At 45.1% G+C, this 20,820-nt stretch overlaps 9 protein-coding genes across 9 annotated transcripts; 4 read left to right on the forward strand and 5 right to left on the reverse strand.

Moving 5' to 3' along the window:
• Window positions 1-279: 279 nt before the first annotated feature.
• On the reverse strand, window positions 280-929 carry F4813DRAFT_348273 (uncharacterized protein). Its single transcript, XM_049242062.1, has one exon. The coding sequence runs from the start codon at window positions 713-715 to the stop codon at window positions 485-487; it is 231 nt and encodes a 76-aa protein (XP_049102733.1). The 5' UTR covers window positions 716-929; the 3' UTR covers window positions 280-484.
• Window positions 930-1,360: 431 nt separating this feature from the next.
• On the forward strand, window positions 1,361-2,296 carry F4813DRAFT_263470 (uncharacterized protein). The gene is made up of 4 exons (XM_049240280.1): window positions 1,361-1,403; window positions 1,457-1,569; window positions 1,686-1,970; window positions 2,031-2,296. The coding sequence occupies exons 3-4, from the start codon at window positions 1,917-1,919 to the stop codon at window positions 2,196-2,198; spliced, it is 222 nt and encodes a 73-aa protein (XP_049102734.1). The 5' UTR covers window positions 1,361-1,403; window positions 1,457-1,569; window positions 1,686-1,916; the 3' UTR covers window positions 2,199-2,296.
• A 952-nt stretch (window positions 2,297-3,248) lies between these two features.
• F4813DRAFT_348278 (uncharacterized protein) lies at window positions 3,249-4,210 on the forward strand. The gene is made up of 3 exons (XM_049242063.1): window positions 3,249-3,521; window positions 3,582-3,942; window positions 4,011-4,210. Exons 1-3 carry the CDS (start codon window positions 3,405-3,407, stop codon window positions 4,118-4,120), a joined length of 588 nt encoding a protein of 195 aa, XP_049102735.1. The 5' UTR covers window positions 3,249-3,404; the 3' UTR covers window positions 4,121-4,210.
• A 412-nt stretch (window positions 4,211-4,622) lies between these two features.
• On the reverse strand, window positions 4,623-5,716 carry F4813DRAFT_263487 (uncharacterized protein). The gene has a single exon (XM_049240281.1). The coding sequence runs from the start codon at window positions 5,427-5,429 to the stop codon at window positions 4,656-4,658; it is 774 nt and encodes a 257-aa protein (XP_049102736.1). The 5' UTR covers window positions 5,430-5,716; the 3' UTR covers window positions 4,623-4,655.
• On the reverse strand, window positions 5,716-8,437 carry F4813DRAFT_263505 (uncharacterized protein). The gene is made up of 2 exons (XM_049240282.1): window positions 7,703-8,437; window positions 5,716-7,649 (listed from the first exon to the last, which is right to left on the reverse strand). The coding sequence occupies exons 1-2, from the start codon at window positions 8,330-8,332 to the stop codon at window positions 6,003-6,005; spliced, it is 2,277 nt and encodes a 758-aa protein (XP_049102737.1). The 5' UTR covers window positions 8,333-8,437; the 3' UTR covers window positions 5,716-6,002.
• A 465-nt stretch (window positions 8,438-8,902) lies between these two features.
• Window positions 8,903-10,545, forward strand: F4813DRAFT_263513 (putative glutathione S-transferase). Its single transcript, XM_049240283.1, has 4 exons — window positions 8,903-9,774; window positions 9,843-10,044; window positions 10,185-10,311; window positions 10,374-10,545. The coding sequence occupies exons 1-4, from the start codon at window positions 9,382-9,384 to the stop codon at window positions 10,480-10,482; spliced, it is 831 nt and encodes a 276-aa protein (XP_049102738.1). The 5' UTR covers window positions 8,903-9,381; the 3' UTR covers window positions 10,483-10,545.
• A 1,434-nt stretch (window positions 10,546-11,979) lies between these two features.
• On the reverse strand, window positions 11,980-13,711 carry F4813DRAFT_400020 (indoleamine 2,3-dioxygenase family protein; the record flags this gene model as incomplete). Its single annotated transcript, XM_049248227.1, has 3 exons — window positions 13,213-13,711; window positions 12,643-13,157; window positions 11,980-12,509 (listed from the first exon to the last, which is right to left on the reverse strand). The coding sequence occupies exons 1-3, from the start codon at window positions 13,653-13,655 to the stop codon at window positions 11,980-11,982; spliced, it is 1,488 nt and encodes a 495-aa protein (XP_049102739.1). The 5' UTR covers window positions 13,656-13,711.
• A 1,758-nt stretch (window positions 13,712-15,469) lies between these two features.
• Window positions 15,470-16,624, forward strand: F4813DRAFT_348288 (uncharacterized protein). The gene has a single exon (XM_049242064.1). The coding sequence runs from the start codon at window positions 15,630-15,632 to the stop codon at window positions 16,503-16,505; it is 876 nt and encodes a 291-aa protein (XP_049102740.1). The 5' UTR covers window positions 15,470-15,629; the 3' UTR covers window positions 16,506-16,624.
• A 274-nt stretch (window positions 16,625-16,898) lies between these two features.
• F4813DRAFT_348289 (NAD(P)-binding protein) lies at window positions 16,899-19,031 on the reverse strand. The gene is made up of 2 exons (XM_049242065.1): window positions 17,210-19,031; window positions 16,899-17,161 (listed from the first exon to the last, which is right to left on the reverse strand). The coding sequence occupies exon 1, from the start codon at window positions 18,711-18,713 to the stop codon at window positions 17,625-17,627; it is 1,089 nt and encodes a 362-aa protein (XP_049102741.1). The 5' UTR covers window positions 18,714-19,031; the 3' UTR covers window positions 16,899-17,161; window positions 17,210-17,624.
• Window positions 19,032-20,820: the final 1,789 nt, after the last annotated feature.

A 20,820-nucleotide genomic window follows, 5' to 3' on the forward strand; every position in this document is an offset into this window, starting at 1 on the left:
TTCAATGCTGCTACATGATTGGACAATATCAAAATGTCGATGCAGGTGACTGGGCCCGTCTGGATTACTGCACGCCCTATTGGCTCTTAACATAATGTGAAGTGTATCATATGTATCTACCTAGGTGCCTAATCAATCGTTATATCAGGTATATCCTCACGTCTTTTCCGTATAATTCTACCTAAATAATGTATTGAATATGTAGTAAGTTGATAGGCTGGTTTACTATGATAGATACTATTAATACAATACGTACCTAACATAGTATAACAAACTTTGGCGCAACAGTGTTGAGATAGTTTGATTTGATTTAAGTAAGAAGCTGAAGCTAGCTTCAAGTGAGAAAAACTATTACTACCTAAACGAATTCGCAGTAAATATTACGACAATGCCGAATATACGAAACGAAACCCACAATTACCTTACCAAATACTACCTATCAAGTCCTGATCATGGTCTCTAGAGAAAACCTCGGACCTGAGACTCACACCACCCGCACAACCCGGCAACGCAAACGCGTCCAGAGCCACCTTTGTCTCCTCCGCGCAGTGCCATAATCAGGTCTTCCTTCTGCGCCGGATGCCACCGCCCCGTCGCACATCGCGTATCGTCCCGCAGCAGCGTCATCCAAGGTTATATCCCCATCCACAGGTACCGGGCTGCAGTAGAGCGGCCGGACGAGCCAATACAGTAGGGTTGACGTGTACTGCCACATGTTTATATTATACGATCCCGGATTTCCCACAATGTGGAGGACACCAACAGCAGTGTCCTTGGCTATTGCGGGGTTTTCGAGGTAGCTAAGAAAAAAGGAAGTTATTAGCGATACATACCTACATAGCCTTATTATTATATGCCAAACTGCTTGCTCACTGTCCTTGAATCCCACCCCCCAATGTCGTAATGATGTAGAATAGAACGAGGCGCAGTTTCTATCACGCGATTGGGTAGTATCAAAATGTTGATGCAAGTAACTGGATCCACCTAGACTTCTGCACGCCTTTTATCCTTACATATTTTGCCCTGAGTTGGGTTGCGCTGGAAGAAGGCTAGTATGCGTCGGATAGACGCCTTGCTCATCAAACCAGACATTGCACCGCCCCAACTCTACCACCTCTACGCAACCTCCTAGACCACATGAGGAAAGCAGAGGACGGTTTCGAGTTCAAGGTCCAGTGGGTTAGCCATCCCTCCACTTCTCATGATATCTCAGTGGAGGCTGAAACTGAGTTGAAAAGTATTGTGATCCACACAGTTAGACCGAAATGCCAACTTCGCGTTAAAGAGGCCTATAACTTTGATACTCTTGACGGTACCAACTTAAAAAAAAAAGGGTTCAAAGGTGTCCAATGACTATTATCGTACGGTTAGATGCTTCCCACAAAAGCGCGTTTACTCGCTAAGTATGTCTGAGATATGTAAGTATCCTATAAATTGAGCGTCTAATGCTGAATAGCAAATGGAGCAAACCGCGTCCCCCTACGTACAGGTTAGGCATATGAGGGAGACGTAAATACACATGCAACCGGGTAGTTTTGATCGATCGTTTATGTAGCCATAGCAAGCAAAGTATCATATTCCCATCTCAAATTGCATGATTCCCTCAGGGTAGTTATGATGTTGGCAACTCAAATTACAAGGAACGTTGCATCTGTTTGCGGTGGCTAAACAACCGTGTGGCCTAGACACCCTAGCTTGTGACCGGTTAGGTGCACGACATTTATCTCCAGATGCTACAATATGGCGGCGACCTGCATAATCGTGATGTTGGCACGGACATACTCCGCGAGACAACAGATATAAAGAGAAGGCCATGGCGCAGTCAGAACGGACTCAGAGAATCTTCTTGATCTATCACAACTCACAAGAAACCTGCAACATACAAGTTTTCACACTATCGTCAACCATCGAACAAGATGACTAAATCCCAGATGTCCAAGACAGATGCATCCCGCATCCAATCCTCCCAAGTTCGTGTTTTCCATGCTACTTGCAGCTTGTTTGACTCTCTCTAACCATGACATCTCTAGGCCAGAAGCGGCGGCAACATGACTTCGGGAGGCTTCGCAGCTCGGGCCCAGTCCTCTGGAGACCGAAACCAGAACGCCTGGGCTGGTCAGCAGAATGTTGGATCGGGCACAGGCGGACAGTCTGGCAACAACGGAGGTTCCACCGGCAGTGGAGGAGCTAAGAATTAAACTTGCAAGGAGCTGTGACTAGTGACGAGAAGTGATATCGAAAGGGTTATCATCAGCACAGAATATATTCAGTTCAATGTCTTCAGTGTAGCAGAAACAATGGAATGATACGCTCGTTTGCCCCCCCCTAACTCAAGTAATAGTTCCGCATTAAGCTTGTGATTGAGGAGAGTCGCCTGAAATCTGTCTGACAATTCCACTACACAGCGTATAGAGTAAGTTTCTGATGAAAACATTGTGTTGTGACTTGACTTATACATTGCTTGCATCACGTTGACGGTCAAGATAAGATTTGGTATACTCCTTGGTGACATAGACTCAAGAAATCGTCTACGGAAGTACCACAGGGATCTTTTGCGGCTCGTAATTATGCATTAAGGAGTGAGAAACTCTTTGGTAGATGCATATAACAGGTAGTTATACAAACTTTTATGGGTATTGGCAGGGGTGTATGCCCTCGTTCCGGGGTTGGTCTAATACCGGCTCCGGATCGGGGCCGAGACGGGGATCCAACGCGGAGCCGTCAGGGGAGTACAGAATCCTCGAAGCCCGAAAATGAAATATGATAAACCAGCCTTAATGACAGGAATATATTCTATATATCGCTCGGTATGGTCGCTTTACCAATTTACTCGAATCCCTTCTGCTAATAAATACCTCCCTTTGGTTTCCTGGAATTTACTTCTTTTGGAAACTCCGCCGCTGTCCATGTAGGAGCTTCAAGAAAAGCCCCCCGCGCCTAAGGTCAGAACGTCGGGCTGTATATCCACGTAGTTATTATTCTCTCGTCGCGTCCTTAAGATACTGATAATAATATTAGCAATAGAGAAAAATTGACAAGTTCCAAGATGTCCATATGAGGCCACTCCTAAGCAAGAACTGTTAATATTACCCATTTAGGATAGAGAGATCTTTATCTTGGCCTTGATTGGCTAGCATCGGACCGAAAAAGCGCTACGTTTTCATGTAGTAATGTATTCAGAGAGTTGTCTTCAATGCGACCAATGACGGCTTCGACTTCAGCTAAAGGCGGAGTAACTCCATTCTAAAAGATCATCCTCTCGGACTATCTCTAGCATAATACATACTCCAGTTTAATATATAATCAGATCGATATATAAGAGATTCGTGATTCAACGTTGATACTCGGCATAAAGAAAGGTCCTTGTCAACTATATATTTACCTACAATCAATCTCAGTATATCATGTCGCCCCAAGTCCTCCGTCGTCGCGACCCAACTGTCGGTAGTGGACTCCGAGCAGTCCTTTCGGCCCAGGAAAAAGGTGCCTCAGCATTTCCAATTCCTAGCCCACCCAAAGACGTAAGTCTAAACTTACCAACTGCTTGGTAGGTTAGCTTCTTTACTAATAGACCCCCGTAGACGATAGTAGTAAAAGCCGCCTGGGACTCCTTTCTCCTCGAGTCATTTACGGCAGGAGACGCCTGGGAGCTTGGACATCTGCTCTACGCGCGGCTGCTCCCATTCTCTACCCAGAAACCCACGTTAATCTCCATCGCGCTAGCTAACGGCCAGGTGCTGTTCCAGAGCGCCGTTGGCTCCGGGACCACGCTGGATAATGAGACTTGGGTGCAGAGGAAGAGGAATACCGTGCTAAGGTTTGGCACGAGCACTTGGTTCCAGCACTGCAAGTATGCAGGTGATGAAGAGGCTTTCCGGTTGATGTTTGCGATGAGTCCCGAGCAGGCGGAGAAGTATGCGATCCATGGCGGGGGAGTACCCAGTAAGTGAGCCTCCATTCCTGTTTTATTAATTTATTCGATATTCAAATATTAACCTTGGCCGGTACAGTTCGAGTCCAGGGAGTCGAGGGTATCGTTGCAATTGTTGTGGTTTCCGGGCTGAAGCCGCATGAGGATCATGGTGTTATTGTCGATGTCATTAACAACAACTGGGAATAATAGCGTTAATATTAAACGCTGAAAAGTCAAATATTAAAATAATGAGGTAAAAATTATATTTAAACAGGTCCAAATTCGTTAAAAGTATTGCTTGTCAAGTAAGGTGCCTTCAAGTGAGCGACGATTGACAATGACAACCATTTACCAGTATTATGATACCACTTATTTTTGAAATCGTACTCATCTCTAATGGATAGGTAATTTAGGGGGTAATTTATTCACGACTTACCGAAACCCCCTTTTCACTTCCGCAGAATCTCCTCGTACCCCGGGAGAATCCCACTTAACCCCTTCCTTCAGAAACGCCTGCGCAATGATATCCAACCTGAAGAAAGCCGCAGCCCCCGCAATAAAATTCATAACGCCGATCCCAAACGGCGTCGTCGGCATCATGCCGCCGGCAATACCCTTGCCGTCACCAATGCCCCTCTGCACCTGCTCCATGAAAGGGTGGAACGTCTCATCGTAGGCCTTGAGTGCAGCCGTGATGCCGTCCTTATTATTGTCTAGCTCACCGGTGCTGTTCTTGCAGTATCTACCGATTTCTTCGGCGAGGACGTATGCGCCTACGATAGCGGACGTAGTTCCCATCCCCGTATTCGCAGTGGGGCAGTACGCGGCGTCTCCTACGAGGGCTACGCGTCCGCGGGACCACGAGTCTAGCTTGACGAGGCCCATGTCTTCCGGTGGCGGTGTATGCTGTCGCGAGATATTCTTCTCCTTTTTTAATCGGCTTATTCATCGTGAAATATGCTATGTAAATTCCGCGGAGCGGGTGGAGTCCTTCCGAGTCGGACCCGAGCATCATCCTACGTGTTCTTGAATTTTGCCCATCTGCACTAACCAGGAGGTCGAATCGGCCTTTCTTGCCATCCGTAAGTCTAACATTCACCCCGTTATCGTTCTGCTCGAAGTTTTCGACTGACGTCCCGAAGACATACTTGGTCCGATCCCTGGAGTGGTCGTATAAGAGGCGACATAGATCACCCCTCATGATCTCATAATCGGTCGTGAAGCTCTGCAGTCCTTTGCCAGACTTGTTCGCCGGGAAGAGGGCTCGCCGTTTACCCACATGGTTGACTATCTGTAGACCTTGTTCTGGAGCCATCCTTGTCCGGAAATCCTTCTCAAGGCCCATACGCTTCATGACTTCGATCCCATGACCTCGCATATCTAGTTTAAGTCCGGTAGTTCGCAGTGTGGGAAACCATTCGAGCACCGTGACTTCGTGGCCGATCTTCGAGAGCCAGAATGCGAGGGCGCCACCGGCGATACCCCCGCCGTTAATTAAGACCTTCATTCTCGCCATGGTCTCGGCAGGTATTTTGTGGGGTGGTTGTGTGGATGGCGGAGAAACACCATATATACAAGAGATTTAGCTTCAATTAGAAAGTATCGCGGGTTTATACCTTAGTATGAATCACCGGGTGCAGACGCATCATGTTAGATATTTAGAATGCTGCCCCTTAATTCTCGCGGCCGATTATCTCCGTCATCTCCTGTTTCAGCCGAGCGAACGTAGCACACCGGCGAACACATAACTAGACCGGCTGTAATGGGCCGCGGGAAAGAGGTAATGAGTATAAATCGTGCAGAGGCTCGTTGCATTTGTACAAACTTGACGTTGTAATTTATTTTCTCTCATGCTTCATATTTCCTACTATACCAATACCGCATGAGCTCATCTGCTCCTTGACTCTAGATGTGGACTTCATTACAAGCCAATCTTGGTTTATGTAAAGTACGAGCCAGTTAATGCGTAGGGCTCTCTTTACTCAATCGCATGCGGAAAATGGGAATAAGGAACTTGAACGAGCTACGCTCAAGAACAGACTGGAGGCGTGTTAGAGAGGCAAATACGCCATACATAATAGGCAAACTCTCAAGCAAAGCCCGGATCGGTCATCAAAAACTCCAAGTCGAAATCTAAATCCATCCCATACCCACCGTCCAGACTATTTGGCGTCAAGCCAATATTACTAGGACGCGGCGAAGAGATGCTGCCCGCTTGTTCTTCTAGCAAGCTAACACATAGTTCAAGGCTGTCTTTTCCACTTTGTGCAATCCTGAGGTCGTACGGAACTCCTTCCTCTATAGCTTCCACTTGAGCCATGATCATGCTGAGGAACATAGGCCCCTTGACGTTAGTCTCGCCTTGTCGGATACGCTCTAATGATAACGAGATCATATCTGTTACAGCTTTCTTCAGATTTTCAATATCCTGAGAATTACGTCGGTGTACCCCGTCGGTATGTTGTGCCTCAACTTGGGAGACAAGCTCGCGAGTAATGACAGCTATTGCGTACCTGAATCCCTCTCTAAACATGCCCCCACCAATAGCCATAAGACGAGAAAACCTCTCGTCGGGCTCAGGGGAAATAAGAGTGATAGCTGAGTCCAGTGTAACCTTTAGCGAATAATAAAATAGGGGGTTTGCTCGCGCTTCGCTGGCGAAAGGGCAATGGAGGGGGATTAAGAATCGCCGCACCAAGTGATCAAGTAGATTTCTATGAAATGGTGTCACGCCCGACCTATCGTTGTCTCTTATGAAGCTACTATACGAGCGATACTTGTCGGTAAGCTCTGAGCTCAAAGCAAGGGCATCCATGTAAGCAAGTTCGGAATGCAAGCCGTTTAGAAGCTGTAGAATCCGAAGACGTATTGGTACTAAGTCAAGTAGGATAAGTTGTAGTGATGTTGAAGTATAGCTGTCCCTTGGGTGTGGCTGGAGTGTCGTAGTCGTCCCATCCATCTCATCATCGTTGCTATTTGACGGCGCTTCGGTGTCAAAGTCATCAAAGGAGATTCTAGGCGGCATTGCAGAATCTAAAGATGATTGTACAACTATCTCAAGTACAGTAGCCCACAGTCTTCTACGGAGTTCAGCTTGTAGGATGGGCATTCTTGGGAGATGCCTGGGGTCGCGGTGCAACCCAATTTGCATTGCCATATGCATAAGCGATCCCGATGACACCCAGACCAGATCGCCGCCGATTGAGAATATCTGTCGTGCTAGAATGGTTAAGCAGTAGATTTGGATCCCGGTAATATCCAAACGATCTTTTTCCAGGGGTCCAGAGAGCCATGTCTGGGCGGCGTATACCCATTGGGGAACTATATTACGAAACCCAGGATCACTATCTGTATGGTTAGATAGGCTCGATCCTATCCCGATTACAAGGAGAATCTTAAGGCGCAAGCTGGTCGTGACGCTTTCTGGACAGTCCCAAAGTCTCTGATATTCGGACCAAAAAGTAGGCGCATGTATTATTCTGTACGTCGATTCGAATGATTGGAAATATGAAGTTGCCATAGCATCCGCTACCTCCCTCACGGGAGGTACAAGGTCGAAATCGGGGTATGAGAGCCATCTGCTAGGCCTTCCTAGCTTGATACTTCTTGCTATGTTTTTACATTTCTGAAGAAGAGTCCATATCTGGGCATACAGGGCTCCCTTTTCAGTATCTTGAGGCAAGATCCCTTTGGCAGTATTTGCAGCTGCAACATAGCAGGCAATTAGAGGTGCAAACTTGTGATATAGTTAGCAAGATAGGATGTAGATGAAATGAATGTGTTTTCTACCTCCGGGGCTGTGCCTATTCTAAGGCTCCACCCTAAGATTCTTGTTTTATTAAGAATTATCTGCGAGTCCTGCAGCCCTAGCTGGCGCGCAAGTATGTCTCGGCTATTTTCAGATAGCCCATTCATAGGGCTAAGTACCGAAGACTTGGAAGAGGTGTTCTGTCCTCGTTGAAGGATACCTACGAGACCTGGTTCGGCTTCTAGAGTAGATACATGTGGTTGAAGGTTGCTAGGGTCAAGGCCGGGAACAATCGTGCCTGGTCTATCATTCTGACCTCTCATAGACAATGATCCTACCGCATCATCTGCCGATGATTGTCCTACCCGATGACTAGAGTGATTGGTTTCATGTTCCGTGATTGGTCTGTTGGTGTCAAGCTCCTGGGTCTGGGCTACTGAAAGTGAAGGTACATGGCTTGACGAGCTTGACGTTTCTACAGGCGAAATACCTGGCCTTAGCGGCAGTTGGCTAACGGGCTCGTCGCTATAAACCCTGTAGATGCATTTTAACTTGGCAGAGACACAATGTGCACATGGTTCGTTCCGGTTGCACTTGATCTTGCGGCGCCGGCACTCAAGACAAGATAAAGCCGGCCTTCGACGTCGGCGGTGTTGTCTCTCTGATAACATGGCATCTGTAATATTTCGGCCGTATGATTAGCGTGACCTCCGTAGAATGGTATATACATAAGTAAATCGCATGATATAGTACATGATTGAAAGTGTTGTTCTAGGTTAGGCAATTAGAAGTGTAAGTGTCTTAGTCCGGAGTATTCGGATATCATAAGAAAATGCCGAAGCGCTTATAGCCGTTGACCCACTAATTAAGGGATGTTCTGTTGTGCTATTGGTTAATCTGTTCGTCTAAACCCGCTTAGCTCCGTTGTCGATATTTAGATCTCCCTTTACGTTTAACGATGAGATCTAAACGACATCCGTAATAAATAATATTATAGCATTTCATACTTGGGACTAATACTAATAGCCTAGTTAGAAAATATATAGTTCTAATCACCTCTATTTCTCCCCTAACCTTGTTTAATACTTTTAGGATATTGAATTCAACACTAACTTGACATAGTGCCTAACCTAGGCAAATAACACCGTGATTAAAAAAGAAAATGCCAAGACAACGTGGAAGCCCCGTAATATGGACGCTAGTAGGGGTTCGTGCAGTCTTGAGCCAAAGATAGAAAATACCTAATTCAACATGTCTTAACCTTCTCCCGTGCCGGCATCATGACCTTGTCCGAAATGTGCGAGTTAGCCCGCCTCTGACTAACTCATGAGCACGGATCAGCTTTTCAAGTTAGTCAATGCTGTCTTTTCTATAGTGGTTTCGCCCTCGCGCTTATTATACAACGCGCATTTTGTACGAAGTATGTATTAGTTCATTTATAATTCTTGAGTGCCGTGTAATTTTCGATAGTCTTTAAATAGGTATACAACATCTGCGCCGCACGCTCGCTCCAGTCGAAGTGACGAACTTCGCGAATGCTACCTAGGACTGCCAGTATTTATTTCAACCGAGTATCTCCTATGGCTTGGTATTAATATTACTCGATATCCCTTTTCTTCATCGTAACCAGTATTAACATATTTTATATTTACATCTAACTACGCCAGAATCGTCAACTCTACTTCAATCACTTACTTGATGCTTGACTCAGTTCATCACAATGGTTACCCAGAGCATCAACGCAAGCCCGGACATAACCATCTTCCGTGGATTTAGAGACACCAAAAATCATGTATGGTCCCCATACGTAAACAAATTAGAAGCGCGGTTGCGCTTTGCGGGCGTGCGGTATGAGATAGGAGTAGGTTCGCCTAAAACGGCGCCCAGGGGCAAGATACCATACATAGAATGCCGCGATCTATCTACTACCTCTTCGTCCGGAAAAGGGGAAGGCTCACAGCCAAAAGTACAACTCGGCGACTCTACCCTTATCACCAAGACCCTGACTGAGTGGGGTGTCCTTACGGATCTAAGCAGAGCGTTAGACCCGTCGAAAAGGTTACAAGACATGGCGCTGATAGCTCTGCTGGAGAATAAGTTATCCTTTTATCAAGTAAATTTTCTTTCCATCTTATCGTTCGTATGATTCATAAGACATATGATTTACTGACTGTGCAGTAGACTTGGGAGCGTTGGGTCCAGAATTACTACACTATGAGGGACCATGTTCTATGGCCGATCCCATATCCGATCCGCATCGTTGTCGGTTTATTAGCTTATCGTGCCAACACCACGATGTTGAATGGCCAAGGTACTGGCCGGTTTACCAAGGAGGAAATCGAGCAGTCCATGTACGAGATCTGGGGGGCAATTAATGTGCAACGTGAGTAACTTTTTGGAACTTCTTATCATCCTATTGGTTTTATTGGGATGTAGCCGAAGAGTGCTGTAACTCTCAACTCCAGTTCAACAGCCCGTTTAGCCCCTGCTTAAGAAATAAAGACGCTAATCTTCATGGTATAGTTGTGATGTCGCGATCCAGTAGTAAAGGCGGCGACGAGAAGCCTTTCTGGGTACTGGGCGGAGAAGAACCGACAGAGGCGGATGCGTGTCTATTTGGCTTTATTGTATCTGCTTGGATATGTACTGCGTGAGTGAACAGTAACTCATATCCTAATTCGAACCTATACTAATCATAGCACTTCACTATAGCGGACCCAAATCTCATGACACGATCAAGAGCTTCCCGGTCCTCCTTGACTACGCGGGACGCATCCACGACCAGTATTTCCCAGATTATGATAAATGGACTGTGCAATGAAGATAAATGTGTAGATCGGCATTATGTAATGTTAAAGCCTAGGTAGTGACGAATAGAAGCCGTTCAAATATACCTGTATTGTGATATCGTATAGTTCATTTCCTCTCAACAGACTTGGAAATCCAAAAGACGGAACTGAAGAAAATAAATAACTAACCCCTATTGAACAGAAACCGATTATTCCGATCGTAGTTCTTGTCTTTCAACCACCTAAGAGCGGGAAGCAGTGATTGTTATTGCATTCTGGTTACCCTTATACGGTACCTCGCGGCCTGACATGTCGTACACCTCACTGTTGTCAGTATCGCTTATTGCAGACACGAAATATGGCTTACCTGGTACAGCACCGTTTCACCCCCAACGAAGAAGTCATGGACAGTATATTGGCAATGGCCGCATTGAAAACGAGAATCCTCTATGATATCGCAAAGGGATTCTCCTCGTAAAAATATAGCGTACTTATGAGGCCACCCCCTATATGGGAGGTATTCTCCGTCGTAATTCTCGACTTTGCCTATTTTCGTTAACGAAATTGCTCTATCGTTCTTTGACGATCGGGAATATTGGTGGCTCACATAGTATTAGAGCTTGCAGGTAGGTTAGATTCTTGTGTTCGTGAACAAATAAGGGCACGAGAGGTCCGTTTCTCCCAATCCTGACGTTAATGCGTATCTTTTCAGACCCGTCGCTTTCTACACTGGTCTGATATAGCCCGAGGCGATGTGTCCGAAAACTGGGCACCTCGTCTTCTCTCGATGCCCTTGGTAGTGACTCGTAATGGCTTGGTGGCACCATTTTTGCACGCAGTGGGATAGCCACCTTTTTTTTTGATGACTCCTGTCCGATATACTGTGAGTAGTAGAATATGTTAATAACTTGCATTTCAGTGCAGTGCTCTGTTGAATAACGTCTTGTTCGGATCGCCGATTTCTTCTTCTGGTAGTGGACTGGATTGTATAAGCCTGAGAACCCGATTTATCGGGGGAAAAGGCATTGCAATATATACCCGAGTCTTACCCTCTTTAGATTTGAGCACGGGGTTTATTATCAGTAATATTTAATATGAAAGTAAGAATAAGTTCGAAAATGAGTATAGCGTTCGATTTAACTTCGTCTATAAGCAATACCCCTTTTTATGGAACCCGAGGGGTCGTCACCCGAACTAAACACATTCCTCCTCTACCGTTACTCGAGCAATAGCCTAATAATTACGTTTCTGCTTGGAAGCATGAATGAGACTTATACGTTATATTTATTTGTACTGGATATATGTGTCTGGGATACACTGCATAGCTCGCTCGTATCCGGGTGAGCAAGGCCATAACCCTTTTTAGAATTATACTTATTACCAAGTCGTTATACTTTAGAACGAGCGCAAACCTCCCGTGATGTGTGGACCATATCTTCGCAACACCACAAAAAGCCAGGTAGAGCTCTTTTAGAGGATTAAGTAGGTTATCTATGCTAACCCCTATAGAGGAATGAGATCTCTGCGATTTATTTAATACAGTGTGTAGTTACGCCACGTTCTCTACAGTATTTATCTACTTCCTTCTGCAAGCTTTGGTTCTGTCGCTCAACAAGGTCCATGATATCCTGATGTTCTGACCCAAGTTCCATAGATCCACTTCGCGCACCGACACTGTTGGCAATCTCTGTCATCTCCTCCATGACAGCCTGTAGTTGGTTTGGGAGCCAAGTTACGATGGGGCTACCTCCCGTGGCTGTGGGATGCGAGGTCTGCTTTAGAATGTACTCGCGGGCAAAGCACCAGTGCCGCCACCTGAAGTCTCGAACCTGGTTCAAAGCGTGGAGCCAAAGGCGTCGGGACTCTTTTACTAGTTCTAGATCTTCATTTCCTATTGTTGAGTTGTGTTCGATACCAATGGCTAGGGCAAAGTCTTTCATATGTAGTTCTTCTGAGCACTTCTTCACCTCAGCAAGAAACTGGCGGTGGTTACTCGGTCGGTAGTCCCTGAAATCCTTTAAGATCTCAGTGAGAGGCGTATCTGGCATATCGATCTGAACTATAATTATGAGTCAATAAGCGCTACTATTTGAAATACTCGAAGGAGCTCGGACGTGTCTTAGGGGCCATAGCTCCCAAGCTAGTCCGGCAAGGATTGTTGGGGATGAAAAAATATTTTTGATAATACATACGAAGGTTATCCATCAACGGGATCATAGTGTCGTTCGCACCACTCTCACCCCTAAAGCTTAAGGGCTTGCCGTTGTTGACGTCCTCATAGATAACACCATCGGGAAACATGGACTGAGACGTGATGCCAAATATGAAAGTACGAAAGCTCGTATATGACCGTGGTTTAGATTTCATCCACATAGTTTCCATTACGCCATTGACTATTCTCATCGCATCTACAACGGTGCGTAGACCTTTATTAAAGGTCTTCCTCTGCTCCAAGGTTGAACCCCCATCAGCATTGTCAAGCGCTCGCAAACATGACATGGTGCCGCTAACCAAGGGGCCCGAGTTCTTTACCATGTCGATATGCACCAGTACGAAGCCAGCCTCGGAGGAGGTAGGATCCAAACCGTGCTCAAAGGCCCGTATTAGGCGCAAGTTAGAGTACTCAAGACCCGCATCTGGATTCTGAAGGCGATAGTTAAAAAGGGCATATGAACCAGCATACTCCATGAAGGGTTTGAATCCAGCTCTATAAGGAATCAGTCAAGGCATAAAATGATGTGACGAAGACTACAATGACTTACAACTCAGCACAACGAACAATAGGTCGAGACAATTGAGCCGGAAGGAAAGATCTCCCTAGTCCATATGGCTCACCCTTGACGAACCTCAAGTGGCATGGCTCGAGGAGAAACGCCGATGCTAAGAATGAGTAGTCACGATAAAGGGCATTCATCATGGGAAGGTTATCATGGTATTTTTCGATCTGTTCGGTCAGGTCTGGAAGGTCTTTAAGTACGGCATCACCCAGCTGGCCGGTAGCAAGCAGTCCAGGCTTGCCTGACTGAGTCTTGACAGGCATTGCTTGAAGTAGAGTCTCGACCGGTTCAAACTCAGGGGGGAGAGTGACGAGAGGATCCATCCGTGCCAGGAAACCCCGAGTCGTTGAGACCATAAAGGCAGGAAGTGAGACATCATCCGGCCTAGTGTCTTCTAAGACCTCGAAGGATGACTTAGGAATGAACATGTTGCAATGTTGTAAGAGTGTGGACTTTAAGGGTTGAAATAATATATATAAGTTTTGGGCTCGGAGGGGATCTTGAGGTACGAAAAGTTAGACCGGAGTGGTGGTCGACTTCGCGTGCTAAAATAGACCGTGGCCGGAACAGTTCCGGCCTCAACATAAAATTGCGGAGTTGACGATCAAGTAAGTTCCAGGACCTCCGGAACCTTCTCACACCTTCCTGGCCGGAACGATTCCGGCCTCGAGCGAAACCGGATTCTATAGCAAACTCATTCATCCTCCCCCTTAAATTTACCTCATGGCCGGAACTCTTCCGACCAATATACCCAGCCCGAAGTCGGGTTCATACTTACCATATCTTGAACGACTGATGCAACTGCCGCTTATCTTTATATCGTACAAAACAAGATAGGAATAGTCAAGATATGAAGCGAACCTCAACAACAGCTAAAATATTATAATTCATCGCGATCCCCACCGCATAACAGTCCTGATCAACTATCAACGTACATCCCGCGTGACATACAGGATTCCCATTAACTCCTAGCTTATACTTGGACAATAAAAGCTCGAGCGCAATAATTTAGACTTATTCCCTCGGCTAACAGACAGCTCTCCTCCCCTATCTGCCTAGCACTTTCACGACGTTCAAAATTATACATTGTATGATAATTACAGGCTTCGACATGAGCCTTTATGATTCTAGATAGCAAATATGATTTCTTAATGCAGTATCGCACAAACTGTTCTCTCTTCCGGTTAATACTTACCTAACCTAAGGTAGGTAGATATCAATCAGCATCGATTATAGTAGAAGCACAATTGCCTGCTAGTAAAGCAGACAATTTACCCAACAAAGATGTCGTACATGCCGATAAGAGTTACGTAATTGAAATTCAGCAAGATGAAGCCTAACTTTATCTCCCGGTAGGTGATAGGGAAAAGTGGATCCACCAAGCCCGGTAAAAACCGGCCGTGGCCGGAATCATTCCGGCCATTGACATAATCACTACGGAGTTTCATTACACGAAGTTCATCAGCGCATCGAAATCAAATTTCATGAATACGGGTTTTCAATTAATACGATTATAATATATTCACCTTATCGTCGTAAACTCGTTTGATGTCAAGTAAAAACTATCTTCTAAGCTTGGGTTTGGTCATCATCCCCTTGAAGCATCAAAATTTTAGGTACTCTTGAGATAGTGGCGATTAGACAACTCGTTATATTAACATAGGTGGAATTCTTATTGAAAGCCTATCCGCATACTAAGCAATAACATTCTGCGTGGTATTTTATATTAAATTCAAAGATTGATGAAAATATATAGGACTGACTATGTTATGTAGTCTCTGTATGGTCACGCAATCGGGTATGACTAACAAGGAATATCCATTTTACTTCCTGGTATTGTGGTTTTCATTACCAATAGTTGTACATTAAATACTAATTGGAATTGCAGGCTATCCCATCATACAGCATTCGTTCTGTCATAAATAGATCCGATACTATTTTCTACTGGTAAAGAATGCTTTGCAAAAATAATCAACGTTGCCTGATTTCCAACCATACCAAGCCGACCTGAATATGGGAAAAAAAAAATTCAGTACTAACCAGTGCTAGCTTTACACATAACATACGATCCTTCACTCAAATACATAATGTAGGTAGTATAGAAATACTTGGCCTTCCTTCAAGGGAACGGCCCACTTAGTATACACCAATCCGATTTTTTCCAATTTCAGGGGTCCAGCTATATATCCCCCGTATTGAATGATCCCATGAAGTTCATTTCGAGATTGATGATACGCTATCGGTCAGCACGGCTAACTTTTCCGTGTCTTCCTTAATAAAAGTCTCTAGGCTTTCTCTAACATTGGAGCCTTGATGTTTTCATCTTCACTTTAGTATTAACTTAATATCTATTGTACATAATAAGATTCAGGAAAACTTCGAATTCCGCTTGTCGCCTCATTATGGTCCTTCTTTTGACATCATGGAGAGTCGCCGCCACGATATTATCATGTATTTCCGCAGTGAAGGCGATTGAATTTCCAGCGACTTTAGACGTAGACCTTATTTATCCGCGCAACGGTACATTTGCGCCTACCGTACTTACACCTATCGTCTTCGCGATCCGGAACCCGCAGCTTGCCAAGCCCCTTGATCTAAGCTTCCAATGGGATATCTATAAGGAAGACGAACCCGTTTCCGATGGCCCATTTTCTTCTGGGAATAAAGATCTACAATGGGTCGATTTCTCTAACATCAGCGACCCTTATTTCGTATTTACGTACACTAAGAAGCTTAACGTCGAGGATTCCTGGTGGATACGGTGGGAGGTGGCCTGGAGAAACTGCTCCGAGACCCCTAGCACACTATACCCCGTTGAAATCAGCTTTAGCCACCGAAACAATGTTGTCGAATTCACTACCAAGAATGGCACAAAACAGCTCGACCTCGCCAGTGTTAATACACCTGACGATGAAACTTGCGGCAACGTCACCGACACGCGCGTTACCTTGAACGTGACGGGCAGTTTGGATACTCCTCATCCATACAAATACGACGGCCGAGAGACGTGCGCCATCCTTGCGCCGCCGTCTAATGTGACGGCCCCGCCCCCCACAAGGACTTGCGGGGTCGAAGTAGGTGCTTCGGCCGCGTCTAGTATCTCGGCCGCTATCACTTCTCAGGCATGTACCGGTTTTGCTACCGATCCGAATGTGGCCTGCCCGACCGAGAGTCCGAGTAGCGCCATGAAAAGTAAAGATGTGCAATTTCTGGAGGGGATAGCGACTTGGTTGGAGATGTTGGTGTTTACTGGTGTCACGTATATCCATATAGTGTGACGCGGTCGCCCTTAGGTATTAATGACTACCTAGGTAGGGTTATATTATCATTTAGCTTATAATCTAATGTCAATTCTAATTTTACGGTTAAGCCTCCATCTTAACTCTTGTGTAATACTCTCGTATACGTAGGTACTTATAGTTTGCTTGGTACCTATTATGTACAATTAGGATATGGAAACCATATGAACATACAGTTAAAATTTGCCTTACTTGTGCTGTTTGCGTACACCCGACGACCGCACCCTAAAAATTGCTGCGCTTTAATTAAGGATTAGCCCTATAATTGGGGATGGTGTTGCGAGGGTTGCAGCGATCATTAAAACCTCAAAAGGAAAAGAAATTATGAAAATCTTAGGAAAATAGATGAAAGGTAGAAAATACATCGCACATGGAAAACCCTCCTATTCGGAAGTACTTCAGATTAACCCCTACTTATAGGGCCAATCTTTCGTAAACCTAGGGCAACTATTCGTAAAGATTCCTCAAGCTTAATCAAGCACAACACCATCCACTACCTCTCACGATATTACGTAATCTATCTTAAACCCTTGTCATTCCAACACAATTAACTTATCTCAGGGGTTTATTCGGGTTATTCCATCTTCTCTTACCAATGAAGAAATATGAATTCTTAGAGACAGACATCGGGCCAAGTGAGATAACAATGCCCAGTTTCAGTTAAATACTAACTTGTATTCTAGATATCAACAAAGCGTTTCATGCACTCGCTCTCCACGAATGTCGTGGTCCATTCCAACCTACACTGATGCATGTACCCGAGTATAGGCGCACCTGTCTAAAGTAAGTTTATTTCCTTGGGAGCCATCGTGATATGGGTGCGCTCTCTGAGGGAGCTTCCCTTGGTGATATTGTACTAGCTTGGATACTCCAACAGCTACATGATATCGGGATCATCTTCAATCAAGATGAAATCGATAGTCAGTTTCCCCGTCGCAGCGCCGAATCTTCTCCAAGGCAGACGCAAAGCCATGGTTGCACGGCATTGCCCTGGGCTAATATATATAAGATATAGGCAAACGGCTTATATACCTATCTAGATCTCAACTATATATACTAGTTGCTAGAAGATGAAGTCCCTTTTAATCTTATCAGACACTATTTGCTTTTTTCCAGCTCAGCCTTCACCTCTTCAGCGAACCCCCGCTTCCACACGTCCTCTCCCCTCGTCGGCTTCCAGCCCAAGCTCTTAGCTACAGATGCCACAGTCCGCGAGTTACTCACGACGCCTTTCTCGACCAATTCTTCTGAAGCCTTGCCATCCATCATATACTTAGTTGCCTCTGTGAGCGTAAGGCTCTCCAGCTTATTGCTCGGGATCAAACCCTCGGCGAAGGCCGCATCAGCCACCCCCTGCGCCACGTCCAGCCATTGGTGTCGGCCGTTGCCGCTGAAGATGATGCCCTTCTTGCCCGACGGCACGCCCTCGCCGCCTTTCGCTATTATGCGTTCTAGGACGAGTAGGTAAAGGTCCGCCAGATCCTCAACGTGCACGTGATCCCACACGCCCTTGCCGTCTCCCAAAACGATACCCTTCTTGAGCTCCAGCACGGCACGGACGAACAAGGGGACCTGAATGCTTGTCTTATTGAATAGACCGGTTCCGCGACCATAGATAGTTCCGCTGTTGATAACTATCGACTTTACGCCTAGCTCTAAAGATAGATCTACAGCGCCCATCTCTGCGGTACGCTGGTGGTACGGGCCCTCCTGCACTTCGCGGTCCTTCTCGTACCCGTAGATATCATCCTTAGCATCGTCGAACTCGCGGCCCTCCGGCTCCACCCACTTCTTCGTGATCGGACAGTCGCAGAAGTTTGAAGTGCCGGATGTGTGAATTAACCACACATCACGCCCTGTTGCGGCCTTGCGCTGGGCAAGGCCGCGGACTACCGCCTGGATGGAGGCGGGGTGGAAGCCAAGTGTGGTATTAATGACGACATCGTGCTGCGCTGCAGCAGCGATCGTGCTATCAATGTCGTCAATGTCTTTGTATAGGATTGGCTTCACGCGAGAGCCATAGGTGGATGTGAACTTGGCAGCACGGTCCTCTCCCCGCAGGAGTACGGAAATATTGGCGCCGCTAAAGGCCGGAGACTTCGAGTTGATGAAGTGGTCTAAGATAGTACCGCCGATGAACCCAGTAGCCCCGGTTAGTAAGATCTGGGGAGCCGTAGAAGATGTCATAGTTACTGTGTAAGTCTTAAGAGTTGTTCTATATTTGAGTATGAACCTGGTGGATAGGAGGAAGGAAGTAGGAGATAAGTGGCACGGTATTGAGAATCATAAACTTGGAAGAAGGATTAAGAATATATATAAGCCCACTGCCCAATTGTCTGCTCGGGGAGATTTTGCAACGGTGGAAGAATTAGGTACCTACCTATATCACTGATATATGCGTACATGGCGGATGCAAGTACCGGTGATAACGGACCCGTTCCATTTTATCTTCCACCATGACCCTCACCATTTTAGCACTTTACCTTCTTACATACATGCGGCATATAATTAAGCTATTTCCTTGGGAAACGAGCTCCAACAGAAGAGTGGACATTACAAAGCAACCTCAGTTCGGAGCAATTTGTAAAAAAGCGGGCTAAATTTAGGCCGAGTTTATGTATCAATCTAAGCTTTATAAATATTCTGATACTCCCCTAGGTTAGGTTATATCTAATTCCCCGAGAGTTCGGTGAGATTCTATCCAATACCTCAAAAAAAAAACATACCTTCAATTCGTCATGTATGCGGGACAGCTAAGCTCTATGAGTATATGACTTACCATAAAAATATTTTCATTACCCTCTTCATCCACTATCTTCTCTTCGTTAACCCGCTTATATTTATTGTATTTACTTTAACCGTGGAAGATTTATAGTGCGGACTTTTAGTCTAATCGTTCGTATAGATTCACCTATAAAGCGGCAAGAATAACAGCTATCCGGAAACTAATGTAGGCGGCGACTAGGTATCAAGGAGTTTAAGAGGAAATAGGAGTTAAGACCCGCTTTTCCCGGCTCTAATGGCCGCCCCTGGCAAACTAAAACTTGCTGCTTCTTGATAGTTACCTCGACCTTTAAACTTCATCTAGGTTAAGAGGCTAGTTAGGTACATATAGAGAAGATCTACCTTTGATATTTAACCATTCTGGAAGTAAGGTTATTTCCGTTTTCTTTGGCGCTAACTACAGTATATTCGAATCTATCTATGTACTTGCAATTCTCTTCACTACCCCATAAAGTCAAACATACCTGATCCATTCGTATTCTTCAATAACATCGCCAGCATTCTCGTCCTAGATTTTAGTTCTGGAATAAGTGGTCAAGGGACAGTCGTCAGATACAGCACGTGATATCTTATTGAGAACGTGTGTATAAGTCAGGCTTGCCCCTTTAAGAAGAAGCTCGGTTAGTCAATCAAGCTACTTGTCAAAGATCACCATTGCTATATTATACCATCACAGGGTAATAGGCGGCTAGCTGGTATATAGCCCAAGCATGTAATATATTTAAAAACATCGTATCCCCTGCCCCTTTATAAATTCTAAGGTCTTTGGGATCAATTTGGACCCAATAGGACTGTCCTTTCAAGGGAATATTATTTTTTATACTATACACGTTCTCGCTAATATTCATCGTGCTATACTTTAAGGTGGTCCTTAAACTACCCATTTTAATGGCTAAAGAGATGAGTAAGGATAAAAACGTGGCTTTCTGAAAACATTTCAATAATAGAAAGTACTATTTACTTAAAATAAATTATTAAATATTCCTTACACATATCCGTTTCTATACAAGCTTCGGATCCGGGCTTTTTATCAAATACTATTGCTATTAAATATATAGCTCTTTTAGTACGATGTATTTATTAGGGATGACTGCAAGGTTATCGCCAGGCCTCATAAAGGCTACTCACGCTACCATATTTACACACTCATTTAATAGATAAGTAGAATATACTCTTAGTCATATAATTGCTACTACTAGATATTCTCATACTATACTTTCACTGCTGCAATCACCTTGATACGGCGCTTTCACTGTAGACCCCTTAGTAGCCAGCCTTGAGGCGGTCTACCACCCGCTATTATCACGGCTATTCATCAACACGCAGTCAACTTGCTATGTGATACCCATATCTCAACCCTATATTAAGGGTTCTGGTATGCAAATAGGTATCTTTCACTAACAATGTTCCCCTTTCCATTATAGCATTTAGCTATTATATTAGTGAGAATTTAATCTATTAAGTAGATAATTTCCCTATATCAGAATGCATATATAAGAAAGACCTCCCT

This window comes from Daldinia decipiens (genome assembly GCF_022478715.1).
Source record: "Daldinia decipiens strain CBS 113046 unplaced genomic scaffold F4813scaffold_5, whole genome shotgun sequence".
Classification (NCBI taxonomy): domain Eukaryota; kingdom Fungi; phylum Ascomycota; class Sordariomycetes; order Xylariales; family Hypoxylaceae; genus Daldinia; species Daldinia decipiens.

What these genes read in the sequence shown, in the direction of transcription:
- F4813DRAFT_263487 (XM_049240281.1), bottom strand. Translation starts at nt 5,429, where the DNA reads ATGGCGAGAATGAAGGTCTTAATTAACGGCGGGGGTATCGCCGGTGGC.
- F4813DRAFT_263470 (XM_049240280.1), top strand. Translation starts at nt 1,917, where the DNA reads ATGACTAAATCCCAGATGTCCAAGACAGATGCATCCCGCATCCAATCC. An exon ending in CCCGCATCCAATCCTCCCAA is followed by an intron (nt 1,971 to 2,030) that starts GTTCGTGTTTTC and finishes TGACATCTCTAG; the next exon opens with GCCAGAAGCGGCGGCAACAT.
- F4813DRAFT_263505 (XM_049240282.1), bottom strand. Translation starts at nt 8,332, where the DNA reads ATGTTATCAGAGAGACAACACCGCCGACGTCGAAGGCCGGCTTTATCT. An exon ending in GAATAGGCACAGCCCCGGAG is followed by an intron (nt 7,650 to 7,702) that starts GTAGAAAACACA and finishes CTATATCACAAG; the next exon opens with TTTGCACCTCTAATTGCCTG.
- F4813DRAFT_348278 (XM_049242063.1), top strand. Translation starts at nt 3,405, where the DNA reads ATGTCGCCCCAAGTCCTCCGTCGTCGCGACCCAACTGTCGGTAGTGGA. An exon ending in TTCCTAGCCCACCCAAAGAC is followed by an intron (nt 3,522 to 3,581) that starts GTAAGTCTAAAC and finishes AGACCCCCGTAG; the next exon opens with ACGATAGTAGTAAAAGCCGC. An exon ending in CCATGGCGGGGGAGTACCCA is followed by an intron (nt 3,943 to 4,010) that starts GTAAGTGAGCCT and finishes TGGCCGGTACAG; the next exon opens with TTCGAGTCCAGGGAGTCGAG.
- F4813DRAFT_263513 (XM_049240283.1), top strand. Translation starts at nt 9,382, where the DNA reads ATGGTTACCCAGAGCATCAACGCAAGCCCGGACATAACCATCTTCCGT. An exon ending in ATAAGTTATCCTTTTATCAA is followed by an intron (nt 9,775 to 9,842) that starts GTAAATTTTCTT and finishes ACTGTGCAGTAG; the next exon opens with ACTTGGGAGCGTTGGGTCCA. An exon ending in GGGGGCAATTAATGTGCAAC is followed by an intron (nt 10,045 to 10,184) that starts GTGAGTAACTTT and finishes TTCATGGTATAG; the next exon opens with TTGTGATGTCGCGATCCAGT.
- F4813DRAFT_348289 (XM_049242065.1), bottom strand. Translation starts at nt 18,713, where the DNA reads ATGACATCTTCTACGGCTCCCCAGATCTTACTAACCGGGGCTACTGGG.
- F4813DRAFT_348288 (XM_049242064.1), top strand. Translation starts at nt 15,630, where the DNA reads ATGGTCCTTCTTTTGACATCATGGAGAGTCGCCGCCACGATATTATCA.
- F4813DRAFT_348273 (XM_049242062.1), bottom strand. Translation starts at nt 715, where the DNA reads ATGTGGCAGTACACGTCAACCCTACTGTATTGGCTCGTCCGGCCGCTC.